A 20,531-nucleotide genomic window follows, 5' to 3' on the forward strand; every position below is an offset into this window, starting at 1 on the left:
GGCTGCTTCTCCGTGGGTCGCTGCGCCTGTGCTCCTCGCTTCGGTCTCTGTAGTAAGAGCCGGGCACGTGGGCGCAGGTCTCCCTCAAAATGAGCCTGTGCAGCTCCGGGCACTTCTGCGCTGGTGGTCCCAAAGCCTCTTTCGCTGGCACCGTTCCCCCTTTTGCCTGGGAAGGTTTTGACATGCAGAGGGCGGCACTGGAGGCAGAGGAAGACCAGTTGGTGCTCCCGTCACTCGGGGTTCAGAAAGCGGCACAGCGGCCCAGGAGGGATCGAGCCAGCTTCTCACCGCGTCCTGAAGCAAGCCAGTGCTGGGATGCTCCCCGGGGAGGCACGGGGTGCATCTCAATCCCCGCAGGTGGAACGGGAACAGATTTTGTCCCCTTTCTCCTTAAGAGCACAAAATGCTTTGGGGTGCAAGTACCTTAAAGATCCTGCTTTTGGGGTACCCTCAGCTCGGGGGTAGCCTGGCCAGGCCTCAGATGCTGTTGCAGGTTGTTGCCAGCCACCGCCATGTCCCCGAGTAGAGGGGGAAGCTCCCATCTTGCCTCCTCCTGCTTGCCTTGTCCCCGTGGCCCCAGCTTCTTCCTTCCTCGTGGGGTGCCCATCTCCCCTCACAGCCCCCCAGGCACGAGCCTGTGCTTCGGCTCCCCTCCTCGGCCCCTCCCCGGCCCGCCCGTTTCACTGTCCCCTTCTCATTCCGCCGTCACCGGGGCCACCAAGCGGGACGGGGTGCTGGGGCAGACATGTTGGGGCTGCCCTGCCTGGTGGGTGAGTGGCCCCCGCCAGCCCCTGCCCACCCTCCTGGGGCCACCTCAGAGCTCTTCTTTTTCTTTCTTCTTTTTTTTCCCCTCTTTTTTCTTTTCTTTGTCTTTTCTTTTTTTCTTTTTCCTCTCTTTTTCCCCCCTTTTTTCCCTTCTTTTTCATTCTTTTTCCCCCTTTTGCCCCAGGGCTCCTGGTTCCCCTGGGGCCCTGCAAGCAGGGGTGATGGAGGGAGACCTCAGGCCAGCTCATCCCAGCGCCCCGCTCAGCACCAGCAGATGGGAGCAGGCCGCCCTGCCAGCTGCTCTTTTGTTTCCACCACCGCTTGCTCCCGTTAAGGAGGGCCAAGCGCAGCCTGCCTTCTCCCCCAGGGCTGCTGACCTTGCTGATGTCCTCTGTTGCTCCACCGGTGCCTCCCGCTCCGGGCAGCCCCCTGTCAGACAGCGAGTACCAGCTCTTCTTTGCCAGACTGCAGCCCCCCTGGAAGGCGGAGGTGTCCTGCCAGCTGCGCCAGGCACACGGCTGCCTCAGCCCCGCCGTCCTGCAGCTGGACCAGGAGGAGAACCATGGCCGTGTCCCCAAAGGTAGGGACGTCACCCCACCTCCAGGGGCAGAGGGGATCATCGCCCCAGCTGGAGCAGTGCCAGCTGTTTCTCTACCCTGAAATGCCACAGGATTATGGGAATGGTGGTGGGATGGGTTGTTTTGGAGTCTCTAGCCCGGCTTGGAGCAGGACGGTCCCAGCACTAGAGCACCGTGGCTTTGTGCAAGGGAGTTTGGTTTTCTGGCTTCTCTGGGCACCCCTTCCAGTGCTGCACTGCTTTCCTTGAGAAAAAAGCTTTTCCTAATGGCCAGTCCTAACCTCCCAACAGGAATGTGCAGTTTTTTCCCTCTTGTGTTGTCTGGAACCACCACGAAGAGGTTGCCTTTGTCATCTTCTAGCTTTCCTTCAGGTCCTTGTGGGCTGCCATTAACTCACCTCCCTGTCTCCTCTTCACGCAGCTAAATAAGCCCAGCTGCCCCAGCCTCTCTTCACAGGTCACGGGCTGAAAGCCACGGCCACCAGCTCTTCCGTTTCTCCACATCTCCATTGGTGGGATGGCAGGGGAAAAAAACTGGCCACCGTTTTCTAAAGCTCGCTGAAGCTCATCATCTCTTCCCAACAGTTCATCTTACAACCTGGCTGGCTCCTTCCAGCTTGATCTGGGGTTTAACGTAGAAGCTTGTCTCATGGGCTCTCATGGGCCTTTAAGAAAGCTTGAGCTGATAAGCTGCTTTTTTAAGTGTTTAACATTTCAGGAGCCAAGAAACATCCCAGTTCAGGAAGCGCCATAGCAACAGCACCCTTTAAATCTCTGCCGTCTTACTTTCCCTGCACCCCTGCATCAGTGAATTTAAGTGGCATAATTATATCTGTGCAGCTGAAAAACTTGGGACTACTTCTGTTGTATTTTTCTTCAGAGGAAAAAAAATAGGAACAATTTTCTCATAAAAAAATGTGGCTTTATATTTAGCTATGAACGTCAATGAACTGAGTGATCAGCCAACTGTGCTTATTTGGACTGCAGCTTGAGGGCAACTATTTCTTGCTTGTTTCTGCAGCTGTGTCGGGGGAACGGGTCCCACCCCACACCACCAGACCCAGGGACGGGTCCTTGCTTGCGGGCACCTGCAATCCATGATGCCGCGGCTCTGGGTGCACCCGGGGGCTGTCCCTGGTTCCTCTCCTGGCGATGCCCAGCGCCCTGGCACTGCTCTTTGGCCTAACCAGCCACTCTCCCACTGCGGCTGCCTTCGGAGGCTCAGCCGCCAAGAGCAGGAGCATCTGGGAATGCCAGGAGATGGGACAATTTTGCAGGATGCCCTCTTTGCCTTCTTTTCCTCCATCTCTCGACCCAACAGACCCATCCGGCAGACTTTATTCCCCCTTGCGTTCCCTTTCTTCCAGTTTTGGGGCTATTTTGGCACGTGTCGCAGCTGGGCTGAGAGGCCGAGTGGATGCGGCAGAGCACGTGCCCTCACATGTTTTGTCTCTACTGTCCTTACAGATAAATGGCAGTGCTGTCTACATCCAAATATTCATGACCGTTAATTGTGCCTCTTAGGTGTGGTGCCGAGGAAAGCGGTCACCTTGTGTTTTAAACACGGGAAGCCTACATGTAGCCTTTCAACACTCTTTGTTGTGGAAGATGAGAGTCGGGAGAGTGTTTCATGATGAACGCATGCAAATATCTTGACTGGTTCCATCTTTTAGTGACGATGCAATTGTTAATTAATTGCCTCCACACACACACCCCCTCCCCGTGCTGGGAGCTCCTGTGGGTGAAGTTGGCCACAAAGCCCAAGGGGGTGGCTTCCTGACACCCAGCAGAAGCCGTAGCCGCTTGCAGCCAGCACGTGGGCAGGAGGAGCAGAGGGAAGAGGCAAAAGCTCATAGTGATTAAACTAAGCAGCTGGAGCTGGAAGGGCTCCCCTTGGCAGGAAGGTCAGAGGACTGAAAGAGAGTATTTCCATAGGGGAGATGAGTTGAGAGAAAAGAGGAGATGGGGATCAGTGCTAAAGGCGGCAAGCTGCTCCTCAGGCCATGCCATCGTGCTTCAGAAAGCAGAGCCATGGTGAAAATCAAGAGACCAGCAAAGAGAGCCTGCAGGAAACTTTATCTGTGTCAAGTTTTCCTTCACTTCCCAGGTGCTGGAATGAAAATGCACTTTTTTTTTCTCCCCCGCCCCCCCCCCAAAAAATGGAAAGTTTCTGTAGCATCATAGGAATGTTTGTGACAGGACACAGCAAGCTGTAATACTGCCCGGTATGTGCTGCTGGGGCTGCAGTCCTGGCCTGGGAGAGCCAGGGTAACACTGGGATTGGCAAATGGTTGGGCTTCTCCCCTGCCCAACGGGTAGCGGTGGAATAAAATGCTGCAGCTCCCGCTCCCTTGCACTGGCCGAGCCCCGATCCCCCACGTCCTGGAGGGATTTCACAGGGCATCACCAAAGGACAGAGCGGTGGTCTGGCTTCTTCCTTACAAGTTGGGCATTCTTCTGGGCTGGGTGGATACCTGAAATTCTGCTTTTGCTGGTAAATCTGTATGCTCAGCACAAAAAAAGCAGCATGTACAGTGTAAAAGATGGTGTACAAGCAACTAACAGGAGAGCAGTGCAATTCCACTGCTAACCTCCTCCGTCTCAGCCAGCACTTGACCCGTTTGCTCTCTGCAGAGGGCTGGCTGTGCTAGCTGGGCCATGCACCCGCAGAGCAGAAGATCACCCCTCTCCCTAAACCTCCCAGGGATTTTTGGCTCTCCTGCGTGGCCTCGGCTGTCCTGCAGTCACTGCAGGAAGAGCTGCAGCTTTCGGGCCAGCAGGGTCGGCAGCGCTGGTCAAGACTATGGTGCACGCGTGTGCAGGGGATCTCAGCCCTACGGACTTTCCTCCGTCCCCTGCACGGCTGAAATCACTGTCAAAGTATTTTGCTCCAAAGAGGTTGTTTCCTCTGGTGTTCCCAGGCCCAGTCTGGTCATCTTTTTAACCCATCACATCACTACTTGCCTTTTTTTTTTTTTTTTTAAACCCTTCAAGAACTAATAACAGAGTCCTTATCAGATCGTGGAAACAGGAGGTTTGGGTCTCTGTAAAAGGGAAGATAACAGCGTGAAAAAGGTCAGCAGGACGAACTGAAACCCTGGGTGGTTTGGAGGGAAAGTGCATGTGGCACCTGGGATCGGGAGCTATAACAGCACAAGGCTGGGAGCTCCACTTGGGGAGCTTTGACTTTCCCTTCAACCACAAGCCGCTCTGAAAGCAGCCATCCCAGAGGTCCCCATCTGCCAAGGGGGCAGATGCCTAAACCTGCGGCGTGCCCCCATCCCACATCTCCCTCTCACCCCTCTCCAGGGCCGGTCTGCTCTGAATTCCCAGAGGCACCGTGGTTTCAGACCTTCTGCCAGTTCGCCCAGTACCGATGCTTCAAACACCAGTTCTACGCCAAGGTGGGGAGCAGGATTCAGACCGGGGAGGGGGGGAGCATCACTTGGGAGGTGGAAGAGGTGAGGAGGAAGGGAAGATACCACAGCGGGACTTGTGTTTCTCCCTCTCTCCTCCACTCAGCGAATCTCATGTCTGAGTTTGTCTCCTCCAAAAAACCTTCTCCTCCCAATGGAGCAACCTCATGCTGCGGGCTCCTGGGCAAGGGGCGAAAGCTCTCCTATGGAAGAAGGTACGGCTGCACCGAGCTGCGCTGGGCACCCCTGCTCTCCTGCTGTTCTCCCGTAGCTACTCTTCCTCCCCCGGGAGCTTTCTGGCTGGCCTCGGAAAGGTCCCTCAGCCCCCCTGCCCTGCTCTATCCCCGGCTCCAGGGCGGGCTTCTCTCTCGCCCGCTGATGCCCTGCTGCGCACCAACGTGGACGCTCTCCTGAAGTACTCCTATGCACTGTCGAGTCAGAAGCCGCTGCCGAAGAAGCTCCCCCCGGCCACAGCAGGGGTGCCGAGACAGCCGGAGGACAGGAGGCCGCCTGTGCTCCCACCAACCCTGCCGGTCCCGCCTGCCCCCTCGCCTCCCAGGCTGGGACCCCCTGCCCGGGCGGCGCAAACCTGGGAGCGACGCCTGCAGGACAGCGTCTGGCAGCTGATCCACTTGGCCCTCTCCTTGGAGACATCCCTAGGCACCGAGGGCTCTTCTCCGGCCTCCGGCACCAAGTCAGACCCAGAGAGCACGTCAGGCAACGCCAAGGAGGGGGTGCAAGAAACAGATCCCCCTGGCAGGTGAGGTGAAGACCCCTCTCCCCGCCCGGCAGGGTCCCGCACACCGTGCAGGGCTGTCCTCACGCACGCTGGCTGCTAGCCCCACGGCGCTCATGCCCCTGCCTTGAGCAGCTGGCGAGCGCAGGCAGGCTTTCTGGAGCAAGCCATCCCGTACAGAGCAGGAACGTACCCGGGGAGCCCCTCAGACACCCCCCACTCCAGCACAGAGTGAGCAGGGAGAGGGTGACCCGGCACTGCTAGCGCCTGGCAATGTTACCATCCTTGTGTCCGGAGCAAAGTGCATTTAGGCTGGGCCTAAGCTGCAGGCAGGGCTTTATCCCATGCACGTGTATCCCCACACAGTGGCCGTTTGCAGCGCGCAATCACCTCTGCAGTCATCCTCCTCCCAACTCACGTCTCCCAGGAGTCTGGATGGCCTGCAGAAACAGCTTCCTTGCGAACACAGGTCCTTGGGTGGCTGGAGTGAATGTGTGTCTCACTGTGCTCCTCGCCTCTCTGCGTGCAATATGAAGCAGATGTTTCTTAAAACATCCATCCTCACCCAGGCAGAGCAAAAGCAGCCCTGGGCTGGGAAACAGAGCCGGGAACACAGAGCCTTGCTCCTGGCCGTGCAGGACCGCTACTTCTCCTCCAGCACGTGCACCTTGCTGAGCTCTGGAGCCGTTCATTGCTCTTCCTAGGGGATTTCTGGTTCCCCATTCCGGCTTTGAAAGCAGCTGCATGCCGGTTCAGCACAAGGCTCTGCGACAGTCCAGCTTACCGCAATCCTTTTACGTACCCTTCTTGGTTCCCCTGGCCTAGGGATGCTTTAGGAGCTTGTCGAGCATCTTGAGCTCTTCTCAGCTGATCTGCCAGGATCCGGACACCTCTGTGGTCAGGCAGCTGGGGCTGGTGAGCCCAAACAGAAAAGACCTGCAAAAAGATCATACGTTTTCACTCAAATTTACTTTTTGATCCTTTAGTACTTTGTGGCTGAGGACGACTTGCTTTGACTGAGATGCAAAGATTATTTTGCTTGCCAAGAGAAAAAAAAAAAAAACAAACAACGCTGTCTAGATGTGGTTTTCATAGAGAAGGCATTTTGGTTTTGCTCTGCTGCTGGCTAGTGATGTTCCTGTAAACACACAGGTTTTGTGCATGGTTACACATCTGTGGTTTCTATTAAAAACACTGCATACTACTACAGTTGAGCCAGAGATCCCACTTCTGCATGTAAAAATGAATTGCACCGTGTTGTTAAAGCTGTAAATGTTCTCTTGCAAGGCTGTAACTTATGTCATCCTCCTTCCTAATATTGTAGGAGGCTTTTACTGCCCAGCAAATTTTTCCCGGTGTTATGTACTCTAAGGCAAAATTATGTTTCGTTGAGGATATGTTCGTTTTCCCTGCCTCTGGAGTTGAGCCTTGCTTTGATTTAGTTATATTGGGATTATTGAGGGACTGCTGTGATTGCAGATGACACGCGCTATTCTGCCGCAGAGCTTCTCAAAGACGCTAATGCTGACTGTGTGTCTGTTACCTGGCAGCCGAGCCCCATCCATCACGCTAAGCAAAGCTTAAACTCAAATGAGGATAAAAAGGCGAGATAGACCACGCCTGTCGGCTTTGCTGCTTGCCACATCCCGCCTCCTCTCAAAGGGACTTCAAAGCATGACCTAAAAAAAGGGGCAAAACGCTTCGAGGCATTTCCATTCTGGCGAGAGGAGCGGTGCTGGCTGGGGCTGGTCGGTGCGCGCAGGTGCCGTTCAACGTCTGGTTTAACACAAGGTGCGCACGGTTGTGACGGGCACTGAACCCAGGGCTGCATGTCTTCCCTAGGGTCTTATGTCCAGTGGGATATCCATCCCTTCTCACTCACCCTTGCTTCTGGCAGCTGCTCCGGTAGCTCTACCAGCTGCTTTGGTAGCTCTACCAGCTTTCGTGGTACCTGATGAAGGTAGCTGTGACCTTTAGCAAGAGACATGGTGATGGTAGCAAAATAACAAGAATTGGCAGCACATGTTTGTGGTGTTTCTGCTAACAGAATCATTATAGGGGAAAAAAAGTGTCTCATTGCATTTCTTTTCAATTTTTAGTCCTTATTGTTCTTTCTGCCCCCTTGGTTAAAGAGCTATTTATTTCCCAGTGTTTCCTCCCCTCAAAGTTACCTATGCGCCATGATTCAGGCTTGCAGTAAGCTGACCAGAGCTCCACAGCTCTCACCTTGTAACGCCTACGCAACTCATTTTCTGTGGCAATTTTCAGTGTCCCTTTGAAACATCCACACGCTCCAGCTCTGCGTGCACCATTCAGCGATGGGTTTCAGCAGTCGGGTATGCAGAAGGAGGACAACATCCCTTCCCCGCTCTTCTGTTTGCACACAAGCACCGCACTTGCCCTTTTTTCCACGGCTTCCCGCTGGGGCGTTGTTTGTCCGCTACAACCTTTACACCCCTTTCAGCATCACGGCTGTCCCGGATACAGACCCCGTCCTGTTGGTATTCGCACACGGGCGCTGGTGCTTCGCGTGAGCCCAGCTTCCCCAGCAAGGCTGAGCCCAGCCCTCCCGGCAGCTGCACCCTCCTACTCCTGCTTTACCCCTCCAAATAGTCCTTGTGCTTACATACTTCATCCCCAGAGGCTTTAATTTTAAGACCAGACCCATCATTAAAAATCCCGTCCCTGGAAAAACACTCTCTTTGAATTATCATCACCCGTTCACAATTACTTTTTCTTTTTTACCCTGGGTCTGGTAGTGCGGGATGGGACCCGTTCCCCTGACACTTCTCAGCTGCTTTCAGGATCTAGCTGATGACTTAGGGGATGATGTAGAGGTTTCTTTTCGCCATTCATTAAGGCCAGGGCGCAATTTAGCATCTCCATATTGCAACTGTGCGTGGCTAGCTGTGAAAGGGGAGTCGCAACAAGGCAGGTTGTCTTCTCACCACCGGGCCAGAAGAAGTTCAAGTGCTCCCAGGCTTTTGCGAATCTCAGAGCAGGGGGCTTTCAGTGTCCCAGGTGGGCAAGAGGCTGCAATATTGTGGGGGTCAGCAGGAGAGATGTATTTACAAAATAGCAATTTTCCCATGCTTTGTCCCCCCCAACCCTCGGGCAGGTCTTACGTTCCCGTTCGCCCAGTGGTTCCTGCGTTGGGTTACCTGCTGGGCTTGCTCTGCCAGGTACCTATCCAGCCTGCCTGCCTTCTTGGCCTGCAGACCAAGAGCTCTTTTTCTTTCTGAAGCTGTTAAGAATGGCTTTTTCCTTAGTGGTTTTAGTTTCCTGCAGCAACCCACCTAAATCAGAAGTTACAAAGTGCTGGAAAGCTGCTGTTTGCTCCTTATCTTCTTTTCTGCTTGCCTAGGGTACTCACTGCACCTCACGCAGCCAGGCCATATCGGGGAGGTTCAGCAACTGAAAGTTAATGGCCCAAATCCCTGTCATTACGTCGAGGGAGAGGTGGATGCTCTTAACCAGCCACCTTCGGAGATACCACTGAAGTAGGCTCTAGGTGCGTCGCTCCAAGTCCTGAGATGCTAAAGCGAGATAGGCTTTTATCTGAAGTTGTCTCCTTTTGCCTTTGAGCAATTACTGATTTTGGCCCACACGTTCTTCTTAATTATATTTTTTCCCATTCCCTTTGAAACATTGCCTCCCAGCACCCGCTGGGCTTTTTTCAGGTAAGCAGTTAGGGCATTAACGTGCAGAGGTACTAAGCTGGGGAGGGATTTGCATTAGGAAATCGCTTTAGACAGACCTATCAGTTTCCCTGATGCGTGGGGAAACTTCTGCACGTCGGCAAACAGCTCAGCAGTGTGTCATTGAGTGCAGGGGACCAGCAGCAGTGCCGCGCCGCGTCTGTACCCTTCGCCCGTAGCGCCTCTGTCATGGGACACAAAGCCCCAGCGCCGCCGTAAGGCAGCAGCAGTGGGAGAGTGGCCAAAGAGCAGTGCCAGGACCCTGGGAATCACGGGGAGAGGAACCAGGGACAGCCCCCGGTGCACCGAAAGCCATGGCATCGTGGATTGCAGGTGCCTGCAAGGGAGGGAGGAGGCCAGGACCTGTCCCTGGGTCTGGTGATGCGTGGTGGGACCCGTTCCCCTGACCCATTCCCCTTCCCAGCTCCTTTCAGGCACTAGCTGTCACTTGGGGATGATGTAGATGTCTCTCACTCACCCAGAGGTGGTAAACCAAATCATAAATTTGCAACCGTGGGGCCAGAAAGCCTCGCAGCAGAGATGGAGACCAGAGATAGAGGAGGAAATGGATGTGACAGAGAGAGCAGCAGAATTTCTTGGTAACCTCAGGCTGATGGCACAACTTGGTTTCCTGCGTGGGTCAGTGGAGGTTATGGGCATGGCTCACGTGCGTCTGCATACATGGGCAACAGCAAAGGGTTGGTTAGGTGGTGCGTAGGGATGCGAGGCTTTCAGATCGGCGTGAGCCGATCACATCGAAGACGGTCTATAAATCTAAAGTTTGCAGCACAGCAGAGGCTCCTACCCACGTCTGACTTTGCGCCTGTTCTGAACAAGTAGGTCATCACCACTCAGCAGATGTTTTATCGCTACTTATGAACTACTTATGGAAGCACTCTTTTTAGAAAAGACTGGAGCCCTTTTACTGCCCCTTTTGCCTGTAATCCTCTATTTGCGTCTTGTTCGGGCTGCACTCATTGGACCAGTACGTGTGTTTAACAGCAAAGGCTGTTAAACCCATTAATTAGCAGTTGCTTTCTAAGCCTCAGGTTGTTATTTATTTGCTATTTTTAAAAAAGTACAGCAAGCTGGACAGTTTTCTTCTTTTTTCTACCTCGGTGATGAAAACACCAGAGCTATTCATATCATTTTTAATGACCGTTAATGTGCCTCTCACTTTACTGGCTTGATCATCCTGGTGTGACGAAGAAGCAATCAAATCACAAAGTGCCACTGGAAAAACAAGTGAGTAGTGGAACAATAGCCAATAATGACATATTTGTGGATAAATTCTTTCAGATAACTTTGGAGAATAATATTGGGGTCGTTAATTGAAATTTATGAGTCCCATCAAGATGACCCAGCCAGTTTACCAAATCGTGAAGGCGAAGATCCTAAGCAGTCAAGCATCCCAGTGGTGGCAGGGACTCCCTTCGGCTGTCACAGATTTATCAGCAAAGCGGACCAAACACTTGTTCTCCTGGGCTACAACTGCTTAAGAGAGGAATTGTCAGTGTTAGGTGATCCCCCCACAAAGAGCTATCCTTTACGGAAGAGAAATGCTAGGTGTGCCTTGGGGGCCATCACTGGTTCTTCTCTCAGCGACGTCCAGCTCCCAGTCACAGCAAAATGCTGAGAGGGTTGAACTGAACAACCTCCGACAAGATTTTCAAGTGGGATGAGCACATGGGATGAGCTCTAAATTTAAAATTTCCTGTTCTTCTTGGCTTCCTAAATGGTCTGAACGTTTACAGAGGAAACAAAAACCCAAAAATAAAAAGGATCGTGTGGAGCCATGGGATGGAGGAGCGGACATAAAGGATCTTACAGGCTCTGGAAGTGCTCTCTGCAGGATAGGTGGGCTTTGGTTCTCTTTTTTACTGGCACATTTTACTTCTTTCCAGCTTTGCCGGAAAGGGTTGGGATCTGTCACTGCTGTCCCCAGTTTCCATTCTTTTGTCCTCTCTGAACTCAGACCTTCCTTCCACAAACCTCTGCCCGGGCTGTGGTGCAGTGCAGAGAGAAATGCACAGGCTTGCAATACGGAGATTTCCAGGTTTTCAGCTGCCCTCGGTTTTTCAGTGGATGTGGTTGATGTGCTGTGGGTCGGCACCACAGTAATTTGTTCACGTCTGTATCCAGAGAGTACCATTTGCAGCCTGTCCACAGCGCGGTACGGGGCAGTGTGTTGAAGGAACATCTTTGCTTGCCTCGATGCGGGCTAAAGCACCATCTGCTGCACTGTGATAAAACAAGTTTGACTGTAATGTCTTTAAAAAAAAAATCTAGCACTCATTATGTTTTCTGTGACTAAGATTTTCCAGGTTCTCTTGTAGTATCTTAGTGAGAGAGATGCCTTCGGAGATGCTGACGTGCTCATTTTCAGCTGTTAGTGTGAACTGTTTGGGTCCAGGATCACTTGCTCCTGACCCGCTGCAGGTGCAGAGCTCGTGCTGCAAGCTCCTTCCTCTGTGGTGTGCAGCAGGGCCCGGGGATCTACTAAGGAGGTGCACAAAACTTCCTCCTATTAGTAGCCCTAACGCTCACCCACCTTCTCCTATGGGGGCGCACACGCAAACCCAGTGGGAATGCCAAGCATCCGCATGTTTTTGTGCATACAGTGTATGCCTCTCACACATCCACGGATCTGTGAACACTGGTCACTCCTTACAGCTTGATTTCTTCGCACACCGCGTAATTGCAAGAGCTTAATGGCGGGGAGATCGATCTCTTTTAGCCTTCAGGCCTGGCCATGGCTCTGATCGCTCACCCTGGCCTTTCTGCTCAGTACGGGACGTGGAGCCGTGCCGAGCGAGCCCTGAAGGAAAAACAGCGTCGTGTGGCTGAGCTACAGACCCTTCTCTCAAGAAAAGTTGGGGATATCTTTTTGAAGTCTCCGAGCTGTGGAGAAACCGCCCCATCAGCTGCTCCTGTGCTGAATACCCTTCGTATCAGGAACATGTGGCTCATTTCTGGTTTGAATGGATCTCACCCCAAATTCCAATCACCAAAAGCCATTACTCTGCCATCTGCTGCTGAAGAGAGCCTTCCAGCTGATCCCCATCTTGGTAAAAGTATAAATTGAGTGAGTGGCCACCCATTAGTGTTTCTGCTCAGCTGAGTAAAGGGTCTTCAGTTTTTTGCTCCAGGCGAAAGTTTTCCAGGCCTTAGGAAATCTCATCTTCATGATCTTCCTCCAGGTTCTCTGCCTCTTTTTTTATTTTTTAAGGCTAATCTGACAGTCTCCAAGAAGTTTCAGCTGTGCTTGGGAAAACTTCTCCATCCAGGTTAGCCCATGCATGGATTTTAAGAGCATTTTAACATAAGCAATTGCTGCTTTAATCTTTTCTTACTTTCTGCCTGATCAAAGTTTGTTTATTTGTCATTGATTTTGTTGCCAGACACAGAAGACAAATATTTAATAAGCATTTTTACCTCTTCTGTGTCATTGCTGATAATTCATACCATCCCTGTCTAATAACAGTTCTGTACCATGCGTACAATTTCTTCTGTTCCTAAGGGATGTAAAATATTCCCGTTGTCCTTGTCCCACTGTCCTTAAATTTTCTGCCTCTAGCTTCCCACGTTGGTTTGGACAAACAGTTAATTCATCGTTACCAATTTTTTCCCCTTTCCGTCAAATACATTGGCTCAAGCAGGAGGGAGGCTTAATAAGTTCTATACCCTAGAACTAAATGGGGCTGCCCCATGGTCAACACTCAGCAGACCTCTAACCAACACCTCCTCGCTGTGCGCTTGGATGGACGAAAGTAGGCAGCAGCTGCTGCAGGGTCCCTGGGGAAGTTCCTCAAGCTGTGCTTGTTCCTCCTGCGTGCTCCCGAATGCACGCCTGCACACCCTGCCCTGCAGCCTCCGCATTACACAGGCGCGTACGGACTCTGCAGACACCCCCATTCCTCCATGCGGTTTGGCCAAGAGTCCAAGTTTTTCTTTGGGAAAAGTTTTTTGCTATGCTTTGGGGTTGTTTTCCCCTCTTTCAGTTTTTAACTGAAGGTCTGTCTCGTCAGCTTGTGACAAGAGACGAGACTTGACTTTCTCCATCCCTTTCTCTGTCAGCCTTTTAGCCCTGAAGAAGGATGAGGCAGTGACGATCCTGTGCTATGCAGTGCTGGAGGGAAACTGTCTCTCGTCGGTGGTCACCGAGGCCTGGAAGGAGATGGAAGAAAGAGTCCTTGGGTTTGGAGATTTGGTAAAGACGCTGATGTCCACCTTTGATCCCCACTGTGTGCAGGGCTCCCCGCAGTGCTGACCACAATGCTCCTGTGGCCAGAGCTCCTCAGCACTGTCCTTTCAGGTGCCACCTCCTGGGAGAAGCTGACCTGGGTGACCAGGGAGGCAAGCTCCAAGCCAGGGAGCACCTCAGTCGCCTTTTTCTCCCCTGATCTCCTCGCTGCATCCACCCCAGGTGTGTGACAACCTCGGGCGGCGTCACATGGACCTGTGCCCTCACTGCGCTTTCTGCTCGCTGAAGAAGGAGCAGTGTCAGAACATCAAAAACCTGAACCGCGTTCACTGCGAGACAGGCAGCTTCATCACCTACATCAACCCTCAGATCTCAGCCCAGTACCAGGCTGCAGGCAACAAGGTACTGAGCATGCTGCATCTCCAGCCGGCCTCTGAGGAGGAGCCTGGACTGGGTGGTGGGGAAGGGGAGGAAGAAGCACGGCTCTTTTTATCCCACCCCTTTGCAGACCTCGGAGTACTACAGCATGGAGGTTTTCAGAGGGCTGAGGGTGGAGTACTGGTGCAGCCGGATGGCCACCCGTGGCTGTGAGGACCCTCGTGTGACCCTCTGGCTGAAGGCAGAGTACACGGCCCTCCAAGTCAGAGATGCCCCGAGCCAGGTGGGTGCCCAGTGGGTGCTCCCACCCATCCTTCTCCTCTTCTTTCTCTGGCCTTCATTCCCATCTCCCCAGATCTGTGACTCGGATGGCATTCAGCACCCCAGCTACTGCGCGTTCAAGAGCCACCAGTGTCTGCAGCAGAGCCTCTACAACCAGAAGGTGAGAAGCAGCCTGCACAGCCTTCTCCTCCATGGCTGGTCCCTCCACAGCCATCCCCGAGTCCCTGCAGGATTCACTGGCCCACTGCTTGGCCCTCCAGTAGGACACACGTGGGTGCACTGGCGGGGGGTGACGAATAGTGACCCAAGCATAGCTGGCGTGTAACTGAGGCGGTGGGATTTGCACAGACGCTGTAAGAGATGGCAGTGGAGGCAGTCGCTAATGTTGAGACAGGAGCTGTGGGGAGCCTCCCACCCATCGGTGTATCCCTGTATATCCCTGCAGAGGAGGGTGTCCACCATCTACTGGGCGCTTCCCAGGCGATAACAAAACCCAGAAACACCGGAGCAGGACAGAGGACTAGCCCGTATCTTAGGAAACACACAGTTGAACTATCATCCCCTCCCTCCTGCTTCCCAGCTGGTTCTCCCCTCTTCCCTCTGGTGCCCCTATCATCCCAGCCTCCAGATGCTGTCCATCCTGGGGGTCCTCTTTCCCTGGGGAGAAATGGGCAGTAGTATCAGTCTTATGAACCCAGGCTCTCCTCGCAGGTGTCTCACCGCGGCTGCCGCAGAAACGAGACGTACCGGGTGTTGAGTGAGGAGGAGGGAGAGGAGGAGGTGCGGCTGTGGCACCAGCGGTTCCTCAGCCTCACCAAGGGGTGACGCACGGTAGCAGAGGGATGCGTGGGAAGCACAGGGCTCCAGAGCAGGCTCTCTGGGGCTGTGGTGGGGCAGAGAGCCTGGAGAGACTTGGACAGCTCTTCCCAGACCCCTTGCTGGCCAGCCAGCTCATCATGGCCAGATCTTCCCCCTCCGAGCACCTGCTCTGCACTGTCGGCAGTGGAACTCCTGCTGGGACCTCTCCTGAAAACACTTTCTCCAGCCAAAGGAGCAGCTGAGCATCAGAGAAGGCATCAGCCCTGGGAACCTGGATTTAGATCCACTGGCCCAAGTGTCCTTGTCTGCAGTCCCCAGCCATCTCTTGCCTCCCTCCCCCTGCAGCCCTATACCAGTCCGTAGTTCTCCCAAGGATGAGTCTTATTGTATAAAGAGCCCACTTGACCCACAAACCTAATTTTCCCCTTTCTCTCTGCTGCTGCTCTATTACACCCCTTGATAAACCCTCGCACGGCCGAGGTGGGTCCCTGCTCCGCTCCCTGGTATTTCTCGCTCACTGCAGCCCCGGTGGCTGCTGAGCTTGAGGACTCCAGCGTGGCCTCATTCCCTCCCAACCCATGGGAGGGAGCAGAGCCCAGTACCCTCCACGTCCCAAATGCAGCGCATGAGGACGGAGCTGATGTATGCACTTTGCTTTCCATTGCAGCTGGTTTATTTCTAAAGTTTAAGGGTTTATTGGGCCTGTGTACTCCAACCCTCCGCCTGGAAAAATAATTCAAACCACAAAAAGCCCAATGAGGCTGGTGAGAGGGTGCTGGGTGGGGAACATGCAGGAGCCGATGGCACCCCCAGCACTGGGGGCTGCTCTCTGGCTGGGCAGCAAAACCCCATGTCTCCTCTGCTCCCTCTCAGGCTGTGTCTCCCCCACTGCTTCCCCGTGTCTCTCCCCGGCTGCCTTGCAGTCCCTCGGCAGCCTCCTGGTGCGCTCCCCCTCAGCGGCAGCTGTGCACCTCCACCAGGTGCCGGCACTGCTTGCACTTGACGGAGCAGCACCAGTGAAACTTGCAGCTGCATCGCTCCACCACCTCCGCCTGGGCCGTGTGGAAGCCTCTGCCGCAGCACAGGAGCTCGCAGCCATCCATGGCCGGGGATGTTCGGTTGCACTGGCGGCCGGAGGTGCCGAAGACCCCGCGCCGGGGGTCCCGGTCGCAGAAGTCTGGGCTGGCCAACAGGTAGACCAGATCGTGAGCTGTGTAGGGCTTGAAGCGAGAGCTCTTGGGCACCAGGAGCTTGCGGGAACCGACCCGCTTGGGGTGAACCTCTGTCGCCCCCTCGAACTTTTCCTTGAGGACATCGCCCACCTTGCGGAAGGGCGGCATGACCTTCCAGCACGTGCGCACCTCGCAGGAGCCCGACACACCGTGGCACTTGCACTCCACCTTCATGTGGGCCAGGACAGCCTGGGGAGCGGGAGGCAGCTGCCAGCCAGACCTGGGACACCCTGCCCTACGCCTCCCGTGCCTGTGAGGCCCCCAGCAGCCACTGTTCCCCTGCACACCTCCCATGGGGCTGAAGGAAAGGGAGTAAAAGTCTTTTTAAGCTAAGCCAATATGAAACAGAAGGAAAATTCAGTGGGAAGCAGGTTGGCTTGGGTCTGTAAGAGAAAGCCCTGAGGCAGGGGAAGAAACAGGGACCTGCTCTGACCCCCAGGGCTGTGGGAAGGGGAACAGATCCACCCAGAGCCAGAGGATGCTCAAGGGACCAGATCTGACAGCAGCCCCTACAGAGGATGGTGTCTTTGCTCAGGAGGGACTGGAGGGGCAGGGAAGCCTTTCAGAGCAGAGCAGTGAAACTCGTTCCCTTTGCAGAAAAGGCCAAGGAAGGTAAATCACAGCTGGGGTCCCCGAGGAAAAGGACTCTGCACAGAGGCGAGTAGGGGAGGCAGGGACCCTGCTCTGTGCAGGCGAGGTGTAAGCGGTGCAGTGCTGGGCTGAGGCAAGGCAGCAGGACGCAGACCCCCTCTGGGAGTTCATAGCTGCCCTGAGCTGCTCCTCGGGGTAAGGGGGCTGCATCCAGCTCCGCCTTGCCAGGGAGAAGCCCCCAAAGCTGCCTTGCTTCCCTGCCCTCGTTCCTGCCCTTACCTTCCTCCCAGCCTCGTTATTGTGCAGGTTCATGAGCGCTCGGCTGGAGGAGATGCCGCGGCTCCTCTCGGGGTTGTCTACGAAGGCTTGAGAAAAGGCAATCCCATAAGACAGGTTATCAGAGCAGCCTGACCATTGGAAACCTGCGGAGGGAAAGTGAGATGAAGAAGGAGAAGCCCTGGGAGGAGCTCCCAAAGGGCTGAGGGCCATGGAGAAGGCAGGTGTCTCCTCCCCTGGTTGAGGGTTTCCCCCATGGGTCTTCTCCTCTGCCACCAGCCTCCTCCTTCACCTTCGGGGCTGACTCCTCGGATCTTGCGGTCACAGCCACACTTCTTCAGCTCCCCACGGCTGCAGGCGCGAGTCACAGCAAAGGCAACGCCAGCGGCAGAGATGGCGTGGATGAAAGCAGACTCCCGTGTGCCTGCAGCAGGGCAAGAAACGGCACCGGTGTACGGAGAGGGAAGGCGCTGATGGGACGCGGGGGTGGGGAAAGAGGCTGTGGCTGCATGCGGGATGGATGCGTTCGGATGGAGACTGCTCGGGAGCAATTGCCGTCAGGACATTCAACCAGTGCTGCTGTTCCTGAGGCCTGGAGCCAGTAAGAGAGATGGCTCTGTGGGGTTCTGCCGGCTCGGCACCCTCAGTTCTTGGGCTGGGTGTCCCATGGAGGGAGAGAAGCCAGCAGCCCCCAGGGGAGGTGAAAGGGGAGCCGTGGTGGGGGACACCAGGGACTGAGCCTCCCACGCAGAGGGGTTTGTCAGGGAGGACCCTGCCACCTTGTCTTTAGGAGCCAGAGGGACCCTGCTCATCGCTCCCTGTACGGCTCCTCCCGTGCAAACACATGCAAAATCTGTTCCGTGCTGTTTTGGGGGCACAGGCAGATTCTTTTTCCCTGGCCTGCAACAAAAAGGGACTGCAGCTCCAAAGAAACAGGTTTGATTTGAGCTGCTACTCCAAAGGGCTGGGCTGGTGGCAGGGTGGGGGAGAAGACCCACCAGTCTGCAGAGCTGGTACCCAGAATGGTCCAGATGGGACTGAAAAGCCAAGCCTGGCTGAACAGGGGAAAAGTGTAGCCAGAATATTAATCTTTGTAACAGCACGTGCATTTGGTTCAGTTTGCTCCCTGTTGACATCTTTGTTAGTGTGTGGAGGAAGGCGCTGGCCACTCTGGGGCTGGGCCCAGGGTGACACTTGTAACCCAGCTCAGGAAAGGCTGATGTGTCAAGGGGACCCCGCGGGCACACTGAAGGGACCACACGCCAGCTCTGCCTGCGCCGCCTCCCCCTCGCTGACCTTGGATGGCGACCTTGCCGAAGACCTGCAGCCCCTGCAGGGTAGAGCAGTTCCACCGGCGAGAGTGAAACTGGTGCTGGCACTCCTCGACAGCCAGCTCTGCGCCTCGCTTCACCGCATCCATGGCTTCCACCTGCCGCCGGCAAACGCGGACCTGCTCTTCTACCAGCCCCATCAGACCCTCGCAGCCACCGGGGTCCCGGAGGACCGCCCGCAGAGAAGGCTGCTTGGCCAGGTACCTGTGGGGCAGGGGAGAGATTCAGTCGCAGATGGGCTGGAGCCAGGGCCATGTCTGCGGGGGACTAGCCCTCTATAACCTTATTTTAGAGCAGAAATGGGGCAGCGAAGGGGACGTGCCGCCTCTTGTCTGTGTTGAATTGGACATTCCTGCAGCTCTCCAGCTTCGCCGTCCCTCTCCCTTCATGCTCCCAGAGATGCCCCTCCTAACGTGCTGCCTTTGGGTTGCCCAGGTTCTTTCTTCCACCCTTTTCTCACAGATCTGCCTGTTTTCTTGGGAGACAGCACCTCCCCAGGTGACTTTCCAATCCAGACAGTACAAGGGCAAAGCATACTTACAGCCAGGTGACGGCAAGGATGTGCTGCGCGGGGATCAGCACCATGTACAGCCACACCATCTCCATCCCGTCCCCAGCAAAACTCCACCTTCAGCCACGGTGCAGCAGCTGCCTGGATCCCCTCCTGTGACCTCCCTCTGCCCGACGGTTGCTCTCACAGCAGCTCCGGCCCAGCACTGCAAAGCACGGATAGCCCCTGCCCTGGGCGATGACCGTGGGCTGCCCCGGTGTGCCCGCCAGCATCGGAGACCCAGTGGCCCGCAGAAACCTGGCAGGTTGGCCCTGTGAGGGCTTCCACACTGGTGCTGTTCCTTGCCTACAGCTCGGGCAGCATCGCAGGAGAGCTCTGAACTAAGGCTCTGGGGTGGGCATCCATTGGAGGGAGCTCACATGGCCGGGGACAGCATCGGTGTCAGACCCCGGGTCTCTGCCATCCCGTCAGCAGACGATCTGGTTGTCTTCTTCCACAGTCAAGTCACTTCATCAGCAGGAAGCAGGCCAGAGTCAGCAGCCGACAGAGCCTTCCACGCAAGAAAAACCTGGCAGCACGGAGCGGCTGTCGCTAGACCCTCCAGCTCGTCATCGCTTTGTCACCAAGCCCTTTGGGGAGCCGGAGAGTTTCCTCGCAGTGACAACTGAGGGGAGCAGAGGGGGGAAGACCTGCTGCCTCCCTCATCCCCAGCCACCGTCCTTGAGGACCCTCCTTCATCTGCCTCCTCCAGGCTGGAGATTCTTCTTTTCTACCCTGCAGCCCACATAGCGACGGCAAACAGACACAGCCCGGCTGCTCCCCGGCTCTCTTAACTCTTTCCCTGGCAGCTCTCCCGTCACCCCCCCCTCATTTTCTTCCCTATGGCCAGAGGGACAGTCCTTGCCCTTCTCCAAAGCAGGCATAACGGAGTGGCTGCCCCTCTTCTCAGTGGGTAGCCCTTTCCTAAGAGCCCCTGGGAGTCCAGGAAAACGTGAGTTGTGTGACCGGGGAGCTGAAACGTCCTGGGAGAAAAGCCCGCCATTTCTCCAGCAGGCCTGGGAAGTGCCGACTGTCCCGAATGCCCTGGAAGGTGAAACCCCTCATGCAGCCCAGAGGCTGCTGCTTTTCCTGTCTGAATCATTCAGAAAGTAAAACGCGGCTCCTCTGTGTCTGCTGTGGCTCTTCCACCATGGCCCCAGATGTGGGTTAACCCCCTCACTGTGTTCTTCCATGCTTCCCTGCACAAAGAGGTCTGAAGAGCACTGGGGCTGATCAGTCATCCTTTTTAAACCTGAGCAGCCCCTCCGGTATAGCACGCTTTCCACCTCTCTCCTTGCCTTCCCAGCTCCCTGCATCCCTCATTCTGTTGGGTCCTTGCTCCTGGTTTCTGGAGCCAGCGCTCTGGGGCGGCAGGCGTGTTGGGATCTGCAGCATCAGGGTGTAGCCTCCGACACACACCCCAGTAATCTGGTCTTACCTGCTGTCGACTCAGCGGTGAGGAAATGCCGGGGGTTGCGCCGCTCTTCCCCACGAGCTGAGCCTCCAAGAGACAGCGAGGGGCAAAGGCGTGAGCCCGCCTGGGCGAGGGGAGATGGAGTCCGCGCACCGATGCACCGAGACCCGGTGAGGTGAGTGAACCTGGCTGGGGGAGAGATGCTGTGGGGCAGGGTGGGCTGGGCTAAGTACCGCCGTGTCCTCCTCTTCCACCACACACG

The 20,531-nt window shown here is 55.3% G+C and overlaps 2 protein-coding genes across 2 annotated transcripts; one reads left to right on the top strand and one right to left on the bottom strand.

Moving 5' to 3' along the window:
* The first annotated feature begins 745 nt into the window (after positions 1 to 745).
* ACRBP (acrosin binding protein) lies at positions 746 to 15,795 on the top strand. The gene is made up of 10 exons (XM_087757441.1): positions 746 to 770; positions 1,133 to 1,345; positions 4,652 to 4,746; positions 4,865 to 4,973; positions 5,113 to 5,518; positions 13,270 to 13,402; positions 13,619 to 13,798; positions 13,905 to 14,057; positions 14,130 to 14,216; positions 14,768 to 15,795. The coding sequence occupies exons 1-10, from the start codon at positions 746 to 748 to the stop codon at positions 14,879 to 14,881; spliced, it is 1,515 nt and encodes a 504-aa protein (XP_087613567.1). The 3' UTR covers positions 14,882 to 15,795.
* A 24-nt stretch (positions 15,796 to 15,819) lies between these two features.
* On the bottom strand, positions 15,820 to 19,889 carry LOC104009660 (protein Wnt-4). Its single transcript, XM_009461677.2, has 5 exons — positions 18,847 to 19,889; positions 18,271 to 18,509; positions 17,267 to 17,398; positions 16,978 to 17,120; positions 15,820 to 16,296 (listed from the first exon to the last, which is right to left on the bottom strand). Exons 1-5 carry the CDS (start codon positions 18,909 to 18,911, stop codon positions 15,829 to 15,831), a joined length of 1,047 nt encoding a protein of 348 aa, XP_009459952.1. The 5' UTR covers positions 18,912 to 19,889; the 3' UTR covers positions 15,820 to 15,828.
* Positions 19,890 to 20,531: the final 642 nt, after the last annotated feature.

The sequence above is a fragment of the Nipponia nippon genome, unplaced genomic scaffold, assembly GCF_047370975.1.
Source record: "Nipponia nippon isolate SJK-2023a ecotype South Korea unplaced genomic scaffold, ASM4737097v1 scaffold_2, whole genome shotgun sequence".
NCBI classification, from domain to species: Eukaryota; Metazoa; Chordata; class Aves; order Pelecaniformes; family Threskiornithidae; genus Nipponia; species Nipponia nippon.

Bases quoted from the DNA above. Each gene is read 5' to 3' on its own strand.
- LOC104009660 (XM_009461677.2), bottom strand. From the start codon at position 18,911: ATGGAGATGGTGTGGCTGTACATGGTGCTGATCCCCGCGCAGCACATC. The intron at 18,510-18,846 runs GTAAGTATGCTT...CCTGCCCCACAG, and splicing joins ATCCTTGCCGTCACCTGGCT to GTACCTGGCCAAGCAGCCTT. The intron at 16,297-16,977 runs GTAAGGGCAGGA...CCCGCTCCCCAG, and splicing joins ATAACGAGGCTGGGAGGAAG to GCTGTCCTGGCCCACATGAA.
- ACRBP (XM_087757441.1), top strand. From the start codon at position 746: ATGTTGGGGCTGCCCTGCCTGGTGG. The intron at 1,346-4,651 runs GTAGGGACGTCA...ACCCCTCTCCAG, and splicing joins CCATGGCCGTGTCCCCAAAG to GGCCGGTCTGCTCTGAATTC. The intron at 13,403-13,618 runs GTAAAGACGCTG...CATCCACCCCAG, and splicing joins TCCTTGGGTTTGGAGATTTG to GTGTGTGACAACCTCGGGCG.